The sequence below is a fragment of the Neolamprologus multifasciatus genome, chromosome 15 (assembly GCF_963576455.1).
Source record: "Neolamprologus multifasciatus chromosome 15, fNeoMul1.2, whole genome shotgun sequence".
NCBI lineage: Eukaryota > Metazoa > Chordata > Actinopteri > Cichliformes > Cichlidae > Neolamprologus > Neolamprologus multifasciatus.
The window spans coordinates 8,185,814-8,205,024 of record NC_140453.1 but is presented as its reverse complement, the minus strand read 5'-3'; the positions used below and the strand labels follow the sequence as shown (position 1 = coordinate 8,205,024).

The following is a 19,211-nucleotide window of genomic DNA, read 5'->3' as shown; positions in this document are numbered from 1 at the left end:
TTACACAGGGAGACAACACAGAGAGACTTGGGGGAGACAACACAGACGAAGCAGCAGCAAGCAGAAGAAAACACAGGGCTTATATACACAGTGGAGTAATCAGGGAATAGGAGACAGGAGGGAAACACAGCTGAGAAGGAGGATGGAGAATGCTCTTTGTTTTGTTTGTTTTGTTTGCACAAAAATGCTCCTGTCTGAGAGCTGCAATCACCAATACCTGTTCACTACATTTTTTTCTATAACATCATAAATATCATTGTCAAAAATTTCCCTCAAATATCGAAGCCCCTAACTGGCATACAGTAGATCCCAGTATTGAATGTCTGATCCCGAAAGCTTTTCTCTGAGCTCCCTGTCTTAATTTTTTGCACTTTTAGTTAACTGTGAAGGCACAGTTGGACTGTTCCTACACACACTAATAAAATATATACACATTTATAAATAAAGTTTCAAGTCATCACGAGTGTATTACAACTACTGCAAAAGAACCTTGCTTTGATTGAGCTGGAAGGATAAAATCCAAGGAGCATTAACCAGTTTTTCTCTGTGGTCCGCTTTTAATTGAGAACAATGGAGCAGGGGAAGAGCAATCACATCATTAGGGTTCATCGATAATATAGCCAACCCTTACTGTGGCTCAAAAGACATCAGCTGGCGCAAGAAGGACAGAGCCCGAGGCTCTGTGATTTCCGAGTCTAAAAGTCTATGTACACAGCATCTAGGAGATAAAAGGCACCACCAGCTCTTAGTAAAATGCAAAGGCAGTCCATAGAAGTTGCCCATTAAAATGTCCGTGTCCTCATGCGTTCCCATTTCCCAAAGCAACAAATCTAATAAAGAAACTACATTTTTAAAAGTGTCTATGGGTGTTTGTGAAGCAACAAAACACACAGAATCACTCACTTTAAGTGGCTGCTTTGACCCAAAGCAGTGAAACAGCACTTATATTTTTAACTATATATTCACTGAAGATGCTGAGAGGGCACCAGCAGAGAGAGGCGACAAAAATGAGAGAAAATTAATTGACACCATATGAGCCGCTACACTAATAGTATTCTCCACACAGTCAGCATCAACGGGATATTTTAATTACTACCTCCAAACCACAGACAATGAAATATTTACATGTTTGAGTTTAAATCCAGTACATATGAACGTGTGAATAATAAGGCTAACAACATGGCATTGTGAGAAATCCCATACCACGCACCATGTATGGAAAATGAATACTATTGTCAACACATAACTCCACTGATTAGTCCATTCACGTGCCTTCCTAAGAGTCATATTGCCTTCTGGAGACATGTTACCATGGTAACTTAACCTTATTTAATATGTAGCAAGTAATGATGAACAAATTGAATGTATTGCCATGAAGCACCATATATTTAAACACTTAAAAGGAAGAGTTACTCCACCCAGCACCATTATATGCTACACTAATGCACTGCATTATTGGATATTTATGTTGGTATCGTGTCGTATCGTTTTCAGTACTTGTAAAATATTTACCTAGAAATTGCCTCTTTGGTATTTCTGGGCACATGGTAAAGAAACGTTCACACAGTACTGTGCAAAAGTCTCGACCCACTCTCTTCTTGCTTCTTTATATTTTACTAGAAAATTGAGAATTAGGTGCAGCTATGTGCACACACATAACAGACAATTTCAGTTGATAATTTTGGATTGTCTGTTCATCCCTTGAATGATCCCCATATGGAAAAGATATATATATAAATCTTATAAAGTTTGTATCTGTGTCGTGTGAAACTTGTATGAAAAGCATACAAGAGTGAAAACAGATCCATTGAAAAATTATATAAAAATTATATAATGAAACTTGTATGTTTTGGATACTTACTAAAAAATATATGAAAGTAATGAGAAAGTGGCCACTTTGATGAGTAAATTATATAAGTTTTTACTATTTCTTTTCCATATGGGTCAGCAGGTTAAATGGCTTAACAATATATATATATATATTTGTATATATTTAAAAAAAATAAAAACATTCTTTTGAAAATTGTCAGGTGCATGGACTGGACTGAAAATATGTGGATAAAGAAGCCAACATCCAAAGAAAAACTCCAGACTTTCTGAAGAACTTCAGAAAACCTAGAGAAATACTGCTCAGGACCACATTAAAATGATAAGAAAATCTGGCAGCTAGGAAGAAAAATATAAAGAAATTAGATGTAAGATTTTTGCAAAACACGAATACAGCCTTAAAAACTATAAAAACGCTTAAAAACATTTATATAGTATGCAACAACCACAAGAGATGTGCTCAAAGAAATACTTTGATGCTTTTTTCTTTTCTTGCTGACAGTTAATTCTGCTCTGTCTCATATTCAGTCCACTGAACTTTAGACAAGAGCCAACAGCAGAGCTCACATAGTTTACTGGAAGGATGCGCAGCTAGCCTGGCTCTGTCAAAGATAAGGTTCAGCACATAAGTCTTCACTACTCCACAGCTGTTTTTAAACACTTACAATACTTAACTTTTTTTTAAACTGATAATCAGTCTGTTAAATCATCACTGTTAAATCATTAACACGAAATAAGATGGACGTTTGTCTTACACTTCCTCTTTCATCATAGGTGGCCATGCTTGGAGGAGAAGAATGAGCAACTGAAAGTCTTCCCACTTCAGCGCCGCTTCCAACAGCTCCTGGAAAAGGCTGTATCGTTTTTCTTCATTCTCCACATCCTCTATCTGGATCTGAGAAAAAGGTAAAAAGAGAAACCGGGTTGTGAGGAAAGCAAATCAATTTGGAATGAAAGCAAAATGGCAGCTACGAGAACATTGATTGCGAACTTTACCCAGGACACTGAACATCAAGCATGCCTGTTTCTGTTACAATTCTGCCTTATGTGTATCGTTGATAATAAACACAACAGCGAATGCCAGCATCATCCACCGAGACGCTCAGCTTAGTCATCGGGTACGCGGGCTATTTCCACTACACACCATACGCAAAAATGGATAGAGCCCATTTCATTGATTTCAAATTAAGAAAGCTCTCAACAAACCTGACAACATAATGATTTCACTAAAGATTGTGGGCACGATATTCCTGCCAAAGCAAGATGCGAATGAACTGCACAGTCACACGCAGTCAATCTAGAGCTCCATCAAACACTTCAAAGCTACAAAGCCAGCGAACGGAAAGAATAAGGCTTTTAAGAGTAATGGCACATTTTATTGTTATTTTACAAAAAAAAAAAAAAAGTCACCTGTGGCCGACTTTATTCGAAAAAAGAAAAAAACGACTGAGGGGAAAGAATGTGAGAAAAGAGAATGAAAAGGAATGAGGGAGGGATAATATGGAAGAAATGAGATGAGGAGGAGAGGGAGGAGGAGGGAGTGGAGGGAAAGTAATTAATTTTCTTCTCAAAGGTTGGCTTCTAGTGTGATTTAACAGTTCAGAGAGCGGCTGATTTCTGAGGGGAAAACTATGACCTGCCAAAGCAAGGCTGCTGCAAGACAGGCTGTGTCACACACACAAACACATGTACGCACACACATGCATCACTAGCAGCCAGACTCGGGGAACGGTGTCAGCTTTGGTGGAGCGCTCACATTTATACGACTGGATTTGTATTCTATTCCTAGCGATACTTTACTTGTATAATGGTTTGAAATCCATGCATACGGCACAGATCCCACTCGTTTATTGGCTGACATGTAGCTCTAAAGCACTCATATACAGCCAAGGGGGAAAAAAATGAACCCCGAATCAATCGAAAATATGCTTCAATGGAAAAATCAACCTCAAAAATATACAGAAACATATTTTCACTGCAATGCACAATGCTGTTATAAACAGCAAAAGTCGTGGCAATCGACTAAAGTTCTTCTGAGACATGTTATAAATGTTTAATCATGCACTAAACCACTGGCAGCATAACAGATACACGCCCAGTGTTGTAGTCAATTGCCTTGTGATGGAGGATGGAGCAGTAAATGAGTAAAGCTTAAGCTCTGGACCTTCTGGAAATGGAGGTCACTTGGGAAACAGAAATGGAATCTTAACTACCTGTAAAAAGCTCTCACTGCAATCTAAAGCTTTCAAATCCATCCCTGAATGTAAACCGCAACCCAGCGCTTGTTCATCATTATTACTGCTTTAATGCATTATGAATACTGAACATTTTCTAACTATTGATGCCTTTTTAAAGTTTTATGGACACATTTATTCATTATCTATGAAAATTCAAGGGTATGTGAGACCTTGGGATTCCCCGATAATATTCTGATTATATGTTCCCCCTGGAATGGAAAAATGATAAACGGCGAGTGCACCCAGATGCATCCAAATAGAAACTCTTTCACATACAAAAGGCTATCAGATTGCATCGTCTCACTTGCCCACTCACACACACACGTCAAAACTCACCTACGGTTGTCCCCCAAATTAACTCTGTCAATTACTTTGTGGCTCTGAGGCTTTTATTTTCTTAACAAGGAAGGATGTCAATTAATTATGCCTAGTGATTAAAACCAACATTTCCTCTGTGGCGTTGTACAATGAACAGAGTGCAGGAGGGCAAACGGAAGAGGGAGGGGGGGAGTGAAACTGTTAGCAGATGCCATGAAATATATTAGCGAGGGAAATAAACCAATGTAAATATGATGTACATCAAAATCTCTTTACTATTTAAAAACTGTTTAGCACTGTCAGATACTTTCAATCTGCATTCCATGTCTTCCCACCCTTTGCCCATCCTAATATTGATGCTTTTAGACAGCAAGGCAACATAGCATGTGATAATTAAGACCCTACATGGAGCAAAGCAGCCGGAGCCCTATTGTGTTTGTTCTGATTATTCTTCCCCTTATTACCATGCAGCGAAGCCTCGAGGATCCTTGTCCTTGTTCCAAATTATATTTATTCTTCTTCGCCAAAGGTGTTGCACCAAAATACTGTAATGCCTGGAAACAGTAATTCATCAGGTGTGCTCAAAATAAAGCATTACCCACAAGTAGCTCTGTAATAATCAAGTTTGTTTTTTGACAATTATTTAAAACCAGCTTGCCTGCAGTGAAAATTCTTTCGTCACTCTTTTCTTTTGCTTTCAAAATAGCACATTTTGCTAATTCTTCCCAGATTTTCTTCAGAATTAGTTTTCTAAATCTCTGTAGCCCCCGCGTTACTCACCCTAAATCTGACTCTGACTCATTTGCAGGCTTTTATGAGATGTGTACTGCTAAGCAAGTTTTAAATATCCAGACTTTCTTTGTGTTAGCTGGCCTGGCAAAACCTAAAATCTCAGTCAGAGATAAAACGTATCACGACACTGGTTATCAGCTGTCTTTGTCAACCCAAGCTATCTGCTTCAGTTAAACGGGGCATTTGACTTGTCAGCTCTATTTTTTGGCAAAAAGCTGACCAATCAACTGCAACCTACTTCAGTCACTGTCTTAAAAAACATTTAAAAGGTGAAGACATTGTAAAGTTTTGTAATCTCTGGTCTATTAGGTTGAATTTCATCTGTATAAAATAGATCTGGCATTAAATCTGATATATAGGATGGAATATGAAAATATAATTTCTGGATCAAATAAACTCAAATTCTGCTGTGGACCAACTTAACAGTATGCCTCTTTAAGCTGCGGCTCACCATGTTGCAAGAATAAAACATATTCCCTCAGTAGAGAATGAAAAATGAAACTAGTCATTGAAATGTGTGTTTTTTTAAAGATGTGATTTTAAACAGAAATTCTGAACATAACCTGCTTTAGACTAGGTTTACTCGTCATAAGTTAAAAAGGGTAAACTTCGTGATACTGTCTTTAACCTCAACATACTTGTTAATACAATAATCTTGCGTTGTTGTGCACCCCTCTCATCTTAAGTTGTTCAGAGAATATGTCGGACGTTTTCATATTTATAAGTCACATATCAAATCACAGCCCACAGTTAAACTCAAACCGCAACTACAAATCAATGCTGAGATTTTTTTGTTTTATTTCATCAAAGATTTTGACCAAATTAGTTGCCATGTGAAACTAATAAACATATTGTGTTTTTTGCAGATGTGAGGTGGTGTGTGAATCTTTTTTTAAATGTTAATTTTTAAATCAAGCACTGATCTCCTGTATGGATAACAACATCTGTAAAGTAACTATTTTTTTTATTTTTTCCCCCTCAAGACAGAACCAATCATAGCACAGCAACAGCAGGTCAGGCATTGATTTTTCCATCCTAAGTAGTGTGTATGTGGCTTTAGTAAGCGTGATAAAGGAAAAGCACGGGGAATGGCCTTAATGTTGTGTTTATCGGGTGTCACATAAGTGGTATTCATTACTATGTTCATAGAACTACCTCAGTGCTGCAGAAACAATGGTTTATTTTTAAAGCCAAGCAAAACATAAAGTGCTATAGGTTATCAGGAAAAAATACATTACCCACTGTGCAATATTTGTCTATTGTGTGAAAATAAAACAAATCAACCGAAAACAGCAGCTTTAACCAGCAGTGCTTGAAAAAGCTTTAGTTGTTTAGCAATGTAGAGCTTTAAAGAAGAGGCAGCATAAGACACTTTAGGCAGTAAAACGTATGTTATAAATAGTAAGGATGGTTCTTTTTTTAATTTCTTTTAAATAATCACATGGAAATACTATATATTACAGATACGGTGTAGAAAATTTTTCTACCAGACATTTCCCTTGAAACCAAATTGAGTAAGTGTGGAAAAAAACAGAAATTAACACCTCAGTTCTTGTAAACCAGTTGCAGCCGCTCCCACTGAGAGATCAGCAAACAATATGATATGTCATAATACCGACAGAGAGAAATGGTTGCACAGGGTGGAAGTACAAACTGCGTGTAATTTTAAGTATAAAAAACCAATTCTTTTCTGCTGGCACAGCCAACGCTGCTGTTAAATTATGACAACAGCATGCTAAAATGCTCGCCCACTGTGCCTGGAGGTAGCCACGGTGCTAACAAAAAGATATACATGAACATAGAGAACAAGAAGAAAGCATGGAAATGAAGAAAGCAGACAGGGGGAGGTGGAAGTAAATGAAACATGACAATGAGCAGTTACCAGTAGCTGCTTTATTACCCTCTGTCAGCCTTTTCAGCAGGATGAAGAACTGCAACTGCTTGTGTGTGTCTTGATATGCAATTGCAATGGGACACTGCAAAATGCCCATCTCCATCTACTAATGTTTGCTATGAAGTTTCGAGACAAATCATTGATTTAGAAACACTTTGTACAAAACACTAAAAACTGAAACAGAAACAATGAGGCTCTTTTTAAAATGATTTTGAAGCCAGCATGTTTCAAAAAAGTAGGGACAGGAAGACAGAAATGAGGCATTCACCAACATCTGAAAAACTGCGGGAATGGCAGTACTATTCAGGTCTCCAGGATAACACAGTCTCTATTAATAACACACACTATCTGTATTGGAAATCGTGACTTGGCTCTGGAAACCCAGACAAAAACACTGTCGGCGAAAATACAAATATGTTAAATCACTAACATGCAAAGGGAAAAACCTATATAAAATATAGCCACAAATTCTGCTGCCCTCTGACCTTCTGCCTGAGTGTTTTTAACGTTGCATAACAGTAAACAATGATGGATAAATCAAAAATCTGGAATTCTTTTTGCAAGTCTTCAAATTGTGTCTTGTAGAATCACCCTATGATCAAATAGCTCGTAGAACCACCTTTAGCAGCAATAACGAAGTGATCATCTTCTGTAGGACTTCTTCAGTCTGTCACATCATAGTGGAGGATATTAGGCCCACACTTTCAGTTCATCTGGGTTTGTGGGCAAGGTTACGCCACAGCATTTCATTGTGACACACTGATTTTTTTCTTTTTCAGCTCAGCCATTCGGTTTTAGATTTACTGCTCTGCTTGAGATCATTATCCTCTTGCATGACCCAGTTTGGGCCAATCTTTAACTGTGGGAAAGAAAACCTCAAACTTTACTCTAGAATACTCTGGCACAGGCAAGTCAATGACTGCAAGGTCCTCACGTGCAGCTGCTGAAAAAACAAAAAAAACAAAAACAAATCATGAGCCTGCACCTCCGAGCTCAGCAGTTGGTATGAGGCGTTTGTGTTGTGCTTGGTTTGGCATTTCTTCTCATCTGTCCAAAGGACATTTTTAACATTTAACATAAACAAGCCACACTTTTTTTTTCTAATTGAATTGTCATAAACTTAAAAAAAATTTAAATGATAAGTGTTAGGAGAAAAACCTCAGGAAGGCAAAGAATCGCGGGCCCAGAGTTAATTCATGTACATGGACGATTTCTGTGCACGATCTGTCAACTACAGAGTCAGTGCAGAAAAGTGCACCAAGCATCTGCTCAGACTTTATTATATACTGTCCTACTCACGTAACACTCATGGGTGGAGTACAAGTTAGGAAAAAACAACTTCTTATCTGGTGATTGCATACGAGGCTGCACAGGATGCAGCCTTGCAAGACAAGGATGGACAAGTTGATTAACGATCTTGTAGTGGGTTAAAACAATACATGTGGGTGTTGAGCAACTTCCTCATGTGATCACTTTGTTCCAGTTAAAGAATTTGCTGACACGCTATGTACAGGCATTTCTGTGCAATTCAAATAAGCTAAACATAGGCGATTATCACAGTTGAATATTAATAAAATTCAAAATCTTTTAACAATAAGTAAGGGCTGTATAATATGAGACGTTCCTTTTTTGGAAGCAGTTAGGGTTTATTTAGTTGTTTACATGACTTATAAGCATAACAGAAAGTTTAAAAGTCTGCATTGTTTCACAAGAAGAATACCTGACACATTATGAAATGAAGACAAAACAGCCAAGGAGAGCCTTACATATCAACATGCTGCACTGCTGAGTGGTAAAATTCCTGCTTTAAGGGAGATGGGAAAAACAATTTCCTTTCAAATCTACAGCAGTCTCCTCTTGGTCTCGTCTAAAAGCTTAAACAGCATTACATGAGTTAGAAAGATTGACTGACATGTCATACCTTGTAAATCTTCCTAAAGCAGAAAAAAAACGCTTTCACCTTTTTGAAAAGATTAACAGTAATCAGAGCTGGTTGTAGTTTGCCAAAAACAGTGTTGTGTAGTCCAAAAGGTTCTCGCTTTGCAAATTGAAAAATTGCAATGCATTCTAACTCTCCTATCAGCATATGATAATAAAATAGGAGGGGGGAAAAAGACAGGAAGAGTGCCAGTGTGTGAGGAAGAGATAGGACCACATCAATAGCAAAGCAAAAAAAGAAAAAAAAAGAAAAAAAGATTGTCAGAAACCTCATGGGCACAAACACATACAGTTCTCAGAAGATAGAAATGGAGATGAAGTATAAAATACCGCAGCAGACGAGTCCAGATGACGTTTACTGCTTTAGAAAGAGAAACAATATGTGTATGCGAGCGTGTTTGAGGGGGTAGACAGATGAAAGTGGAGTCATTTATTCCTCCTGAGAGTCACTTGCATGAGACTGCTTTCACTCCATTAATGGGGAGACACACACAAAACACAATGAGGACCATGCAAACATGCACGGAGAGAAGAAACAAAGAAACAAAGCTCCATAAACTCCTGTGAAACTGTTTTCACCATATGTCACAGTCTTTCCTTAAGCTATAAGATCCCACTAAATAAATATTCCAGCATCAAAGTGTTCAGCTGTGGTCTGTTAAATATGCACGGCTTTCATCACACTTGAAGGTAATACTGTAGATAATTTTAGAATGAATACCCTAAATGCTGAACAATAATTCTTCAGGGGTAAACATAATAATCCAATGAAATGAGCCCCATACGCCGTCTTCGGTACATTTTATCATTTTACAATTTGATCCTTTTAAATGAACTGAACAAATCTATAATAGCTTGTTGTTGGTTAAGTGACTAAGAGGACTTAGTTCAGTACACACAAAACTAAAGAAATATTCCGTTATTAAAAGGCTTATATTTAAATCAACTTGAACAAATTGTAAAAAATCTTTCATTTTTCAAGCATGAAAATACACAAACAAAAATACCATTATTATCACTATTATTGCAGGTCACAACACCAACGTGAGCAGGGTTTTATGGGTTAAAGTTTTTGTCTTATATACTGTTAAAGTAATTTTTTATGCTTTGACATGTCAGCTAATGTATTTCATATGTCAGCATACAAAACAACACTAAAAGAAATGATCTATAGGTACTCAAAGCATAAAAATTAAGCAAAGGACTGCCTTTCCGTTTAACTGAAAAACCTGCCTTTACCCATTTTATTGAGGATTGTCAACATCCACCCTAAAAGCAGTGTACAGTGCAACGTAGATGTTTAAGGGCACGAGAAGGTTTGAGGTAATTACTAAGTGCCTGACAGGTACGGCATAACATTTATTACAGTTTGCAAATATACCGCTGTTGCTTGAGCATGAAGCTATGAAGCTATTTTAGAGTATAGTGGGTACCAAGGCTTGAAGAACTGCCTCTCCCCTTGTTACGACCCAGAGTCATAATTGGCAATGCATTATTTGCACCTGAGGTTGACAGTATGTTTTCTCCCTCCCTCCCTGCCTACATGTTCTAATGCTAGTGACTAGACTAGAGACTGATGGTGCATACCTTAAATTGACCACCTGGCTATGCCGGCTTAGGGCCATTCACTCATGTTTCTGACGCCCAACCAGGCCATGCTATGCCATACCAAGCTTAGTGTTAATGTTTGTGCTTTCAGGTGAGCTGGTTAAGAGTTACTAGACTCTTTTTTTAGTGCAGAATCTAAATATCTTCAAAAAGTTGCACAAGCTACAGAGCAGAGAAACCTTATTTTTTGGTATTCCTTTGTTGGTTTATGTTAAGAAGACAGAAAAGTACTTATTTTTGCACTAGTTTGTAAATTGTTGATATTTTATATTATTGTTATAGTAAAAATATAAAGTGTTATAAACAGAACATTCTCCATAAAGCCCATAATCACAGTTCTTCAACCTACAAAGTCAGTATTCAATAATAACATCATTATACTGTTCATAGATTTAACCCCATTAATCTTTTTGATAGTTGCTCAATTTCTGACAGCATTCTGGTGGAATTTTTAAATTTAAAACCGGGGACTGACATAAAGCAACATTTTATGAAAAAAAAAAGAAGCCAAATCAGGCTTTATTTGACTTGAGCATATGTGTATGAGCACGTGTGTATGTTTGGGGTGATTATGTTGGTTTGATAGTCCACTGACTGCCAAGCTTCAATTAATGCTAAAAATCAATTTAGGGACAACAGTAGTTGTAGAGTGCCAGATAAATAGAATTATTGCAACTGTGTGCAATGAGCATTTGATCTTGCAGCCTTTGAAATGGTTTCTTCAAAGATGGGGAAGCAGGTCTACAACCACTCCCAGTCAGATCCCATCTTCACAGCAGCACTTGGTGAACCAAGACGGCAATAAGGTAAAAATAAAATGGCAATACGCTGCTGTTAGTCTGCTATAAGTTTGCAATTGAATGGGGTCAAGTTGGCCATTACATGCAGTCTGTTTGTGATAATACAGCAATTATCTGTCATAAAAGATAAATCGGCAAGCCCAGCAAGAGTTCACCCAGAACCTCACAGAAATTGAGGAATTCCTCCACAAGCAGTGATGCAGCTGCTGTAAGACAGCTTATCTGCAAAAAGATACTCCGCAATCTTGCTTTTATAGCCAGCATGGCAGATTAGTTGTGTTTATCAATCCAGAGTGACTCAGACTGATTGCAACAGGTTGGGAATCTGTCTTTTTATAAATTAGGCAGGAATTATTTGCAGACTGTCTGGGAGCGGTTGCAGTCAGTTCAAGTTGGACAACAATTGCTCCTAGACAAGTTGCCTCCCATCAAGCTGTGCAATTGCCTCATGATAGAAAGTTAAGCCTCATTACTCCATCAAAACAAATTCCCAGGACCCTACAAACTTATTTATGACCCTACGTTTTCTTCTTTCAGTTCAAAACTGATTGTGGGCATAACGATGTTGTAGTCTGTAGATACCTTTTGTAGCTTCACATAAAAGAAAGAAAGGTATGATCACATGGTCAGTAAACATATGGAAACAAGGGGTCTGCTTAACATTTGACAAAAATCTACTGCACATGGTTTTTTTTAACCAAAGTGTTCATAGGCTGAGGTTTAATTATTGATTTAACAGAGCAACCCTTGGAGTAATTGCTTACTTGCTGGAGGTTTGAGGGGACAACCAGAGTTCTGAAAACAGTCTTCATATCTACATTTCCTTTTGACAGCTCTCCGAAAATGAAAAGGCTGCAATATTCAACAGCTGTTGACCACCTCAACTAAATTATCGTCTACTTCTGCAGTCATTCCTTTTCACATTCGGTGAAACAGAGCGACTACTTAATGCAGTAAAAGGCTTTTATATATATTACCTGCAGACTAAACGGATTACAGTCAAGACAGGAACCTACTGCAGTCGTATCAGATACAGCTCTGATGACAGTGATTGATGATTAATGCTTACATTTTCAACATGCACTAGTTTTTTTAATTAATTAATCAAATCATGGCTTCAAAAAAATAAAATCTCCGTTGTATGTAAGTGTAGAAGACAAACAGCTCAATCACTCACAATCAGCAAGGGGGAAGTCTGACAAATAACTCCTAGACTCAACAATCAGTGCTGCTGGTCAAGTTCTGAGTGGTTTTTTAAAGTTTCTTTAAAGTTTAATAATTACCATTTGAACTCTCAACATCAATAACTTTCATCAGAGGTTCATTTTAGAAAAACAGCACAGAGTCACAGCTCTGCCTCTGTCTGCCTTAACAAAACACCCTATGGCTAGAATCTATAATGAACAGCACTGTCAGTCAAGCTATAGACTACAGTGTAAACAATTGTGGATAATATGAGCTATATAACACAATCATGCACAGCCCGTTAGAGAGTTACTGCAGATCGCCCCGTGCGTGGGGCTGGACGGCGCTAACACGTTAAGAGCTAACTGCACTAACTTGTTGACACCGTGCAGCCCCACGCACGCTGACAGCACTAACTTAAATATAATGTTACATCACTAAATATAAAAAAATTGCTGCTCGGTCAGGCCTCTTCCGGGGCGCGGGGGGCCCTCGGGCCTCCGGCCTCTGTGCCTGCGGCTCGGTTCACTCTGGCACAGCTGGCTGCCGGCAGAGCCGGCGGGCACGCCGGTGCAGCCCCCTCTAGCTTCTGCCCGGTGGCTACTGGGTGACCCCTCATCTGGGGATCCTCAGCCCTTCCCATGAAGGTGGCACGGATGCCCCTCCGGTGGTCCTCCTTGGGCTCTTGCACTCTGGGGCCTCTGGATGTCTGGGGCCTGGATCTCCTCCATGCCTGCTTCATGCCCTGGGGGACGGGGCTATGGCTCTCTACATCCTCTAGCAGACCATTACATGGGGAAACCATTTGAATACAAGCGCGCCGATCCACACAGGTGTGCACATGGGTGTTCACTATTCGTAGACTTAAATCACACCTTTCTTGGCTGCTACTTCAAAGCACATTGTGCGCTGTCTGTCCTGCGTGCTGCACAACAACATTCAATATTTAGTATTTACTGCTGTTTTCACTTAGCTAGATTAATGCGATGGTGTTGTGTATAGTATGTTGCATTGTTTTGTTTTGTTTTTTGCTTGTTTTCTATTCTTTTTCTCTCAACAGGTGATCCCGGAGATATTTTTTCTTCCCCCCTTTCTCACTGTCCCTCTCCCCTTCTGTTTTTCTTTTCCTTCCTCTTTCTTTCTCCCTTTCCTATCCCTCACTCATGTCTGTCCCGTCTGTAACAACTGAAAATAAAATAAATAATAAAAACAAAGGTCGATCAAATGGACCAATACGGCAATGCCATGATGATCCATTTGGCAAAATAAATCCATTGGGTATCCTTGTTGGTCTTCAGACAACAATTCTGACGGCTAAAGAACCAAATGGGACAGGCGAAAAAAAAAAAAAAAAAAAAAAAAAAAAAAAAAATTATATATAGAGTATTTAGATAGGCATATATAATAGAAACTTCAAATTCACTGTTAACTGGTAAATAACTAATGCCACAAATACTTGAAAACTGAGGCACAGCATTGCTTGAGCTAAACGACACAAGGATATCAGGTAAAATGTGAATCTCTGTATGCCTTCAGTCTGTTTTTCCCCATTGTTCATACTGTACAATCAAAGCAAAACGGTTGGCTAACTGGATGATGACTTGCTGCCTACATTAAGTTGAACTATGAATGAATCAAAACACAACAATCGTCGATAACTTTATCATAATTAAGAACACTAAAATCCATTTTTGCTAATAGATAACACAAAACCCTACACACTATACAAACTGTCATGCCAGTCATGGTAACTGAGAGGAGCCCTGTGACGGTCATTGTTGGTAGCATTGAAGATAAGAACTGTTTGGTAGTCCTCCCTCCAGTTGTAAAAATAAACACCAAAATATCATCCTCATGGTGGATGTAAGTAATAAGGACATTGATATTTCAAGACAGCGCTCATTCATACCGTCAGTGCAACTTTAAGTAAAAACTCCATTTACGCTGCAGTTATTAGATCACACTACATGCATGCAGACCAGCACCACATGTCACCATCCCTTCATTCCTCACAAGTACCCTCCTTGCAACTGAGTGACTGGTGGAAGTATATGGTTAACAAATCATCACCTGCCAGTGTGACACTGTGGTCGACAGGTTAATGATGAGTGCTGTCCATCACTGGCAGCTCTCTCCCACACTCATCACATCTTATTACCACTGCCAATCACGACGACGAGCACTCTCAATTCCCCCTTTCTGTCAAATGAGCAGCATGAAGGGGGATAGCATTTTTTTTTTTATAAATACCTGGGCATCTAATTGCGTCAATATGTAATATGTTGGGTGGTTGTCTATGTAAAGTAAATGACAACCACCCAAACCAATTTCTGGTTCAGGTAACTGTTTTGCGGTAAGGACTGTCATGACCAGTTGCTCCAAATTAAGCGAGCAACCAACTTTATTCATAAAGCACTTTAAAATCAGCAACCACTGACCAAAGTGCTGAACATAGGAATAAAAACAATACAATTACAACATAAAATAAAAGCATCAATAAATTACAAGACACACTTTGTCTTTCCACTAGCCCTCCAGTTTTGTTCACCTCCTTACTTTAGTGTTCCTGCTCAAAATTGACCGGTGTGTTTTAACAGCTCTTAAATGAGCATAACAAACATTTTTCACCACCAAATTCAGTTCAGTGGGTCATTTCAGTGGGTTGTTGACTGAACGACCCCACAGGGGCGCACCACAGATGTAACAAGGTTGATTAAAACACTCAAAAGTCATTGAAAGACGTGATCATCACTTTTATATGTTCATGTGCATAGTGTGGAGGATATTATAAGGCCTTGAGGCAATCAGATGTAAAGCACGGTATTTATGAGTGTTTTAAGTTGTAAATTGGTCAGATTAAACACAAACATGACAGGAAGGCTAGTCAGTCTCAAAAGCTATACATATACACATTCCTGAACCAGATGTTATTGTTTCTTTAAAAAAAAAAAACAACACAAAAAAAACCCATACTTTGCCTCCTCTTCCTTACTTCCGCTGATAAAGTAACAAGTTTTTGTGACTATTAAATTAAAGTTCCATTATTTACATGCTCAATATCCCCATAGGTTAGACTGCACTAATTAAATAAAGCATTAAAAACTGAAGTATGAAATGGTTTTAAAACTTCTCCAGGGTAGCTGGGTTTTAAGTTCATCTCCACCCTTAAGTGTGCAGTTAATGTACTTTGCTGTTGGGTAATACTTGAGAATGTTGCTTTTTGACCTTTGTTTCAAAAAAATTAACCTTTTTCATATTTCTAGACTTAATTTCAAATTGTAATTCATGATGACATTTTAAAATTTAAAACGATATGATAAGGTCATGCATATGATTGCAATTGCCATGCACCGATTAATCAAAAATGGTTACTAACAAAAAATGTGCATGGTAAACTCTTTTTTTGAAATACTCTGCATCACAGGCAACACTACACCTGACAGCCTCGTTCAGCTAATGTGACCCACGAGTCTGCTTCTCTTCAAAATCAAATTCAAGTCACAGATGCTCCATTTCTTCCTAAATTTGCACAGGCTATTAGTGAAACACTGTGTGAACCTTTGCCCCCATCAACAAAGCTACCTGATAATCTTCTCTATGACTTGGCAATTATCTCAGTCCTTGACCTGAGAGGCAGGAAGAAAAAAAAAAGTGAAGGGAGAGAACACGGGATGTGGGCATGTCAATGTATCGGACTGGGAGTGCCAGCGGAGCCATGGGATGCAGAGATCTCGCTGTCTGGCCTTTACTGAGAGCGCTCTGAATGAGCTCATCAATATTCATTGACCTGCTCTGGCTAATGTCCCCAGCGACGAGCAAAATAAAGTTGCAGAGGTCGCACACTTCACAAGAGGGGAGAAAGCGGGCTGGGAAGAGCGAGGCAGAAAATGAGCGATGCAGAGGAAGTGAGCGGAGTTGATAAGAGGGGGCAGGTTTAGGGGGAGGAAAAAAAAAAAGAGGGAGGGAGAGTGCAAAGAGAAGCAAACACCAAAAGGGCAAAGCCTCGAGGCCTGTAGGGGTTTCAGGAGTTTATTACGACTTGAAAGTGAGACGCATAAAACATGCAGGGGAAACGTAAGTGCAGAGATAAAGACACACAGGCCTGTGGAGAACAAACAAAAACCCACACAAATACCCTTGTGTATGCATGACATGACAAGTTGAGTGCAATGACAAACAAATACAGCTTTTCTAACCTCTCCCTCTATTCGTTTTGCATTTTCTGTGCACTAACTTTGTAGACCCACGTTGCATAAAATGACACCTGGGTGTACATAATGGCGCACGCCTCAAGAGAGGAAGAAGAGTACGATAAGAGACCGGAGGGTGGAGAGCTCAGAAGACAAAACACAGAAGAGGAGTGGCTAGAAAGCAAGAGTAGATCGGTGTTGGAAGGAGAGAACAAGCTTGTCGCTTAAAACCATCTCGACACGCAGCGGCGCACGGTAACATATTAAACACAGTGTTACAACTGCTCATTCTCCTTAATCATGCATGCGTACATAGCTCGATGAATATTCGAGGTGTGAGGAAGATAGCGTAACTTAAGATGGGAATTTGCTTAAATTATTTATGTGTAAAATTTAGTTTAAACAAAAATTCAAAGGTGGATGTGAGCTGAAGACTGCGTTTACCTGGCGCTACGAAGCAGCAAAGAACATGCCAAAAAAGATAACACCGCACGAGTCCCTTCCCCTTCATCTCAGTTTTCACCGTCTCTCTCCCTCTTTCTCATCTGGCACCGCGCTGCCCACTCCTATAACTTCAGCTGTCCTCGGGCTCTTTTCTTCTTATTTTTCCTCTTGTCTGTCTCCCTCTGCACATCCCTTCTTTTCTTGTTTATTTTATTGCTCTGCCTCCTCTCTGGTGTTTAGGGTCTTTTTTTTTCTCTTTCCAAGTCATCAGTGATCCCACCAAGATGACAAAGCGCTGTGCTCTTCTCTCCTGGCTCCAAGTTAAAAACAGGGCGTAAATAAAGTTTTCAAAAAGAGAGAGAGAGCCCAAGGGGGATAGATAAAAGCTGCCAAAACAAGTGGAATTATAGCTGGGGCTTTGCCATCACGACAATGACCCCTGATCTGTTGCATTAGGCTGTGGCCATAAGATAGCTTTCTCAACCCCATCACATTTATTATTTATCTACTTGGAAAGAGACTCTGCTCGCTCTTTGTTCTTGTAAAACCCTCTTCCCACAGTCCAGGCTCATTCGCTTTCATCAGACAAATCTTTCCCAGCTTCCCTGTCCGGCTTCTCCTCTTCGCATGTTCCCCACCTCGGCAACACGCTGTCATTTTTATAAAATTATTTTTTTATTTATTATTTTTTTGCACACAATTCCTTGTTGTGCCTGTTAATAATCAACAACACCATTGTTCTGTCAACCAGAAACAATCCCACTTGTGTTTCTGTTTGTATTCCTGTCATATCAAACAAAGACTGTAGTTCCAACAAAATAGTATGCCATCCTTCAACGTCTTTCATGTCAAACAAAGGCTTATCTTAGCACTCGGGTGTTGCATACTTCAAACGGTTGCCTTAATATTTAAATATACAGCAGCTGTGATGGGGTGTTTTATGATATGGCGGGAGGGGAGATGCAGTTAGACGTGAGCAAACATATATGCTTGTCCATGTGTTGGCAAACCCATGTGCACTTGTAACAACACTTAAAACACACTGAGGTCTTAAGCCCTTTTCAAATATTGTGCCTGTCATGTTCACATATGCATGAAAGCCCAAAAACAGACGTATTCTATAATTTTCTGCTTAATTGGTGCATAAAAATGGAAATTCCATCAACGAAACAAAAGCAAAGACTGATAAAAAAGACTGCGGGAAACAAGAATCAGGAGTGTGTTTAGATATAACTTTCTGCTATCAAGACAGGCCATGAAAAAGAACGGCCAAAGAGGAAATAATTGGATACTGCAGAAAGTGAAAATAAAGAAAAAAATATGTTTTTATGATTGACCTGAATAATTATATACTTTGGGAATATGTTTGGCCGACTAACCCATAATTTCAACCATATCAAATATGAATAAAAAATAATCAATAAATTGCAAGTGGGGAAAAGGACATGACATTTTGAAATGTGAAATGGGGGGGAAAAAGGAAGGAGAAGAAGACCTTTGGGCCAAAAGTCAGACAGGCTAGGTTGGATTTAATGTGTGAGGTCAGGAGGGGGTGTAGCTACAGAGAAGCTTATGGAGGGAATGGCAGAGCCCATCCTGCTCACCTCACTTCATCCATATTATTATATAGATGATACACCGCTTGGTCCAAACAGCATCAAAGCAGTGTTTCACGGCAAATGATCCATGACATTGACGGAGACACGTAGCATCAATCTGTGATCACTGCTTATTCACCCACACAGACATGCATGTGATTTTCCTTCACATTTACAGTGAAAAGCTATATGAAGGCTTTGATGCAGAGAGCCACCTTCTTTCACTGCACTTGAGTGTGTGTAGGTGTGTGTGTGGCCATTATTGCTAGCACTGCCATGGGATTTGGGATACTAATTAACATCGCCACAATACGAAATCAAGGCAGTAGCAGAGATGGCAGCTACGTCAACAAGCACAGTATACACAAAGTACAGTGTGC

General features: G+C 39.0%; 1 protein-coding gene across 1 annotated transcript in view; it reads right to left on the bottom strand.

Annotated features, from left to right (window-relative positions):
- Positions 1 to 19,211, bottom strand: part of nbas (NBAS subunit of NRZ tethering complex) — a 188,380-nt gene that overhangs the window by 22,145 nt on the left and 147,024 nt on the right. The window contains exon 50 of the mRNA XM_085131944.1: positions 2,583 to 2,722. Coding sequence (XP_084988070.1) covers positions 2,583 to 2,722 — 140 coding nt within the window. The remainder of the gene's footprint in view (positions 1 to 2,582; positions 2,723 to 19,211) is intronic.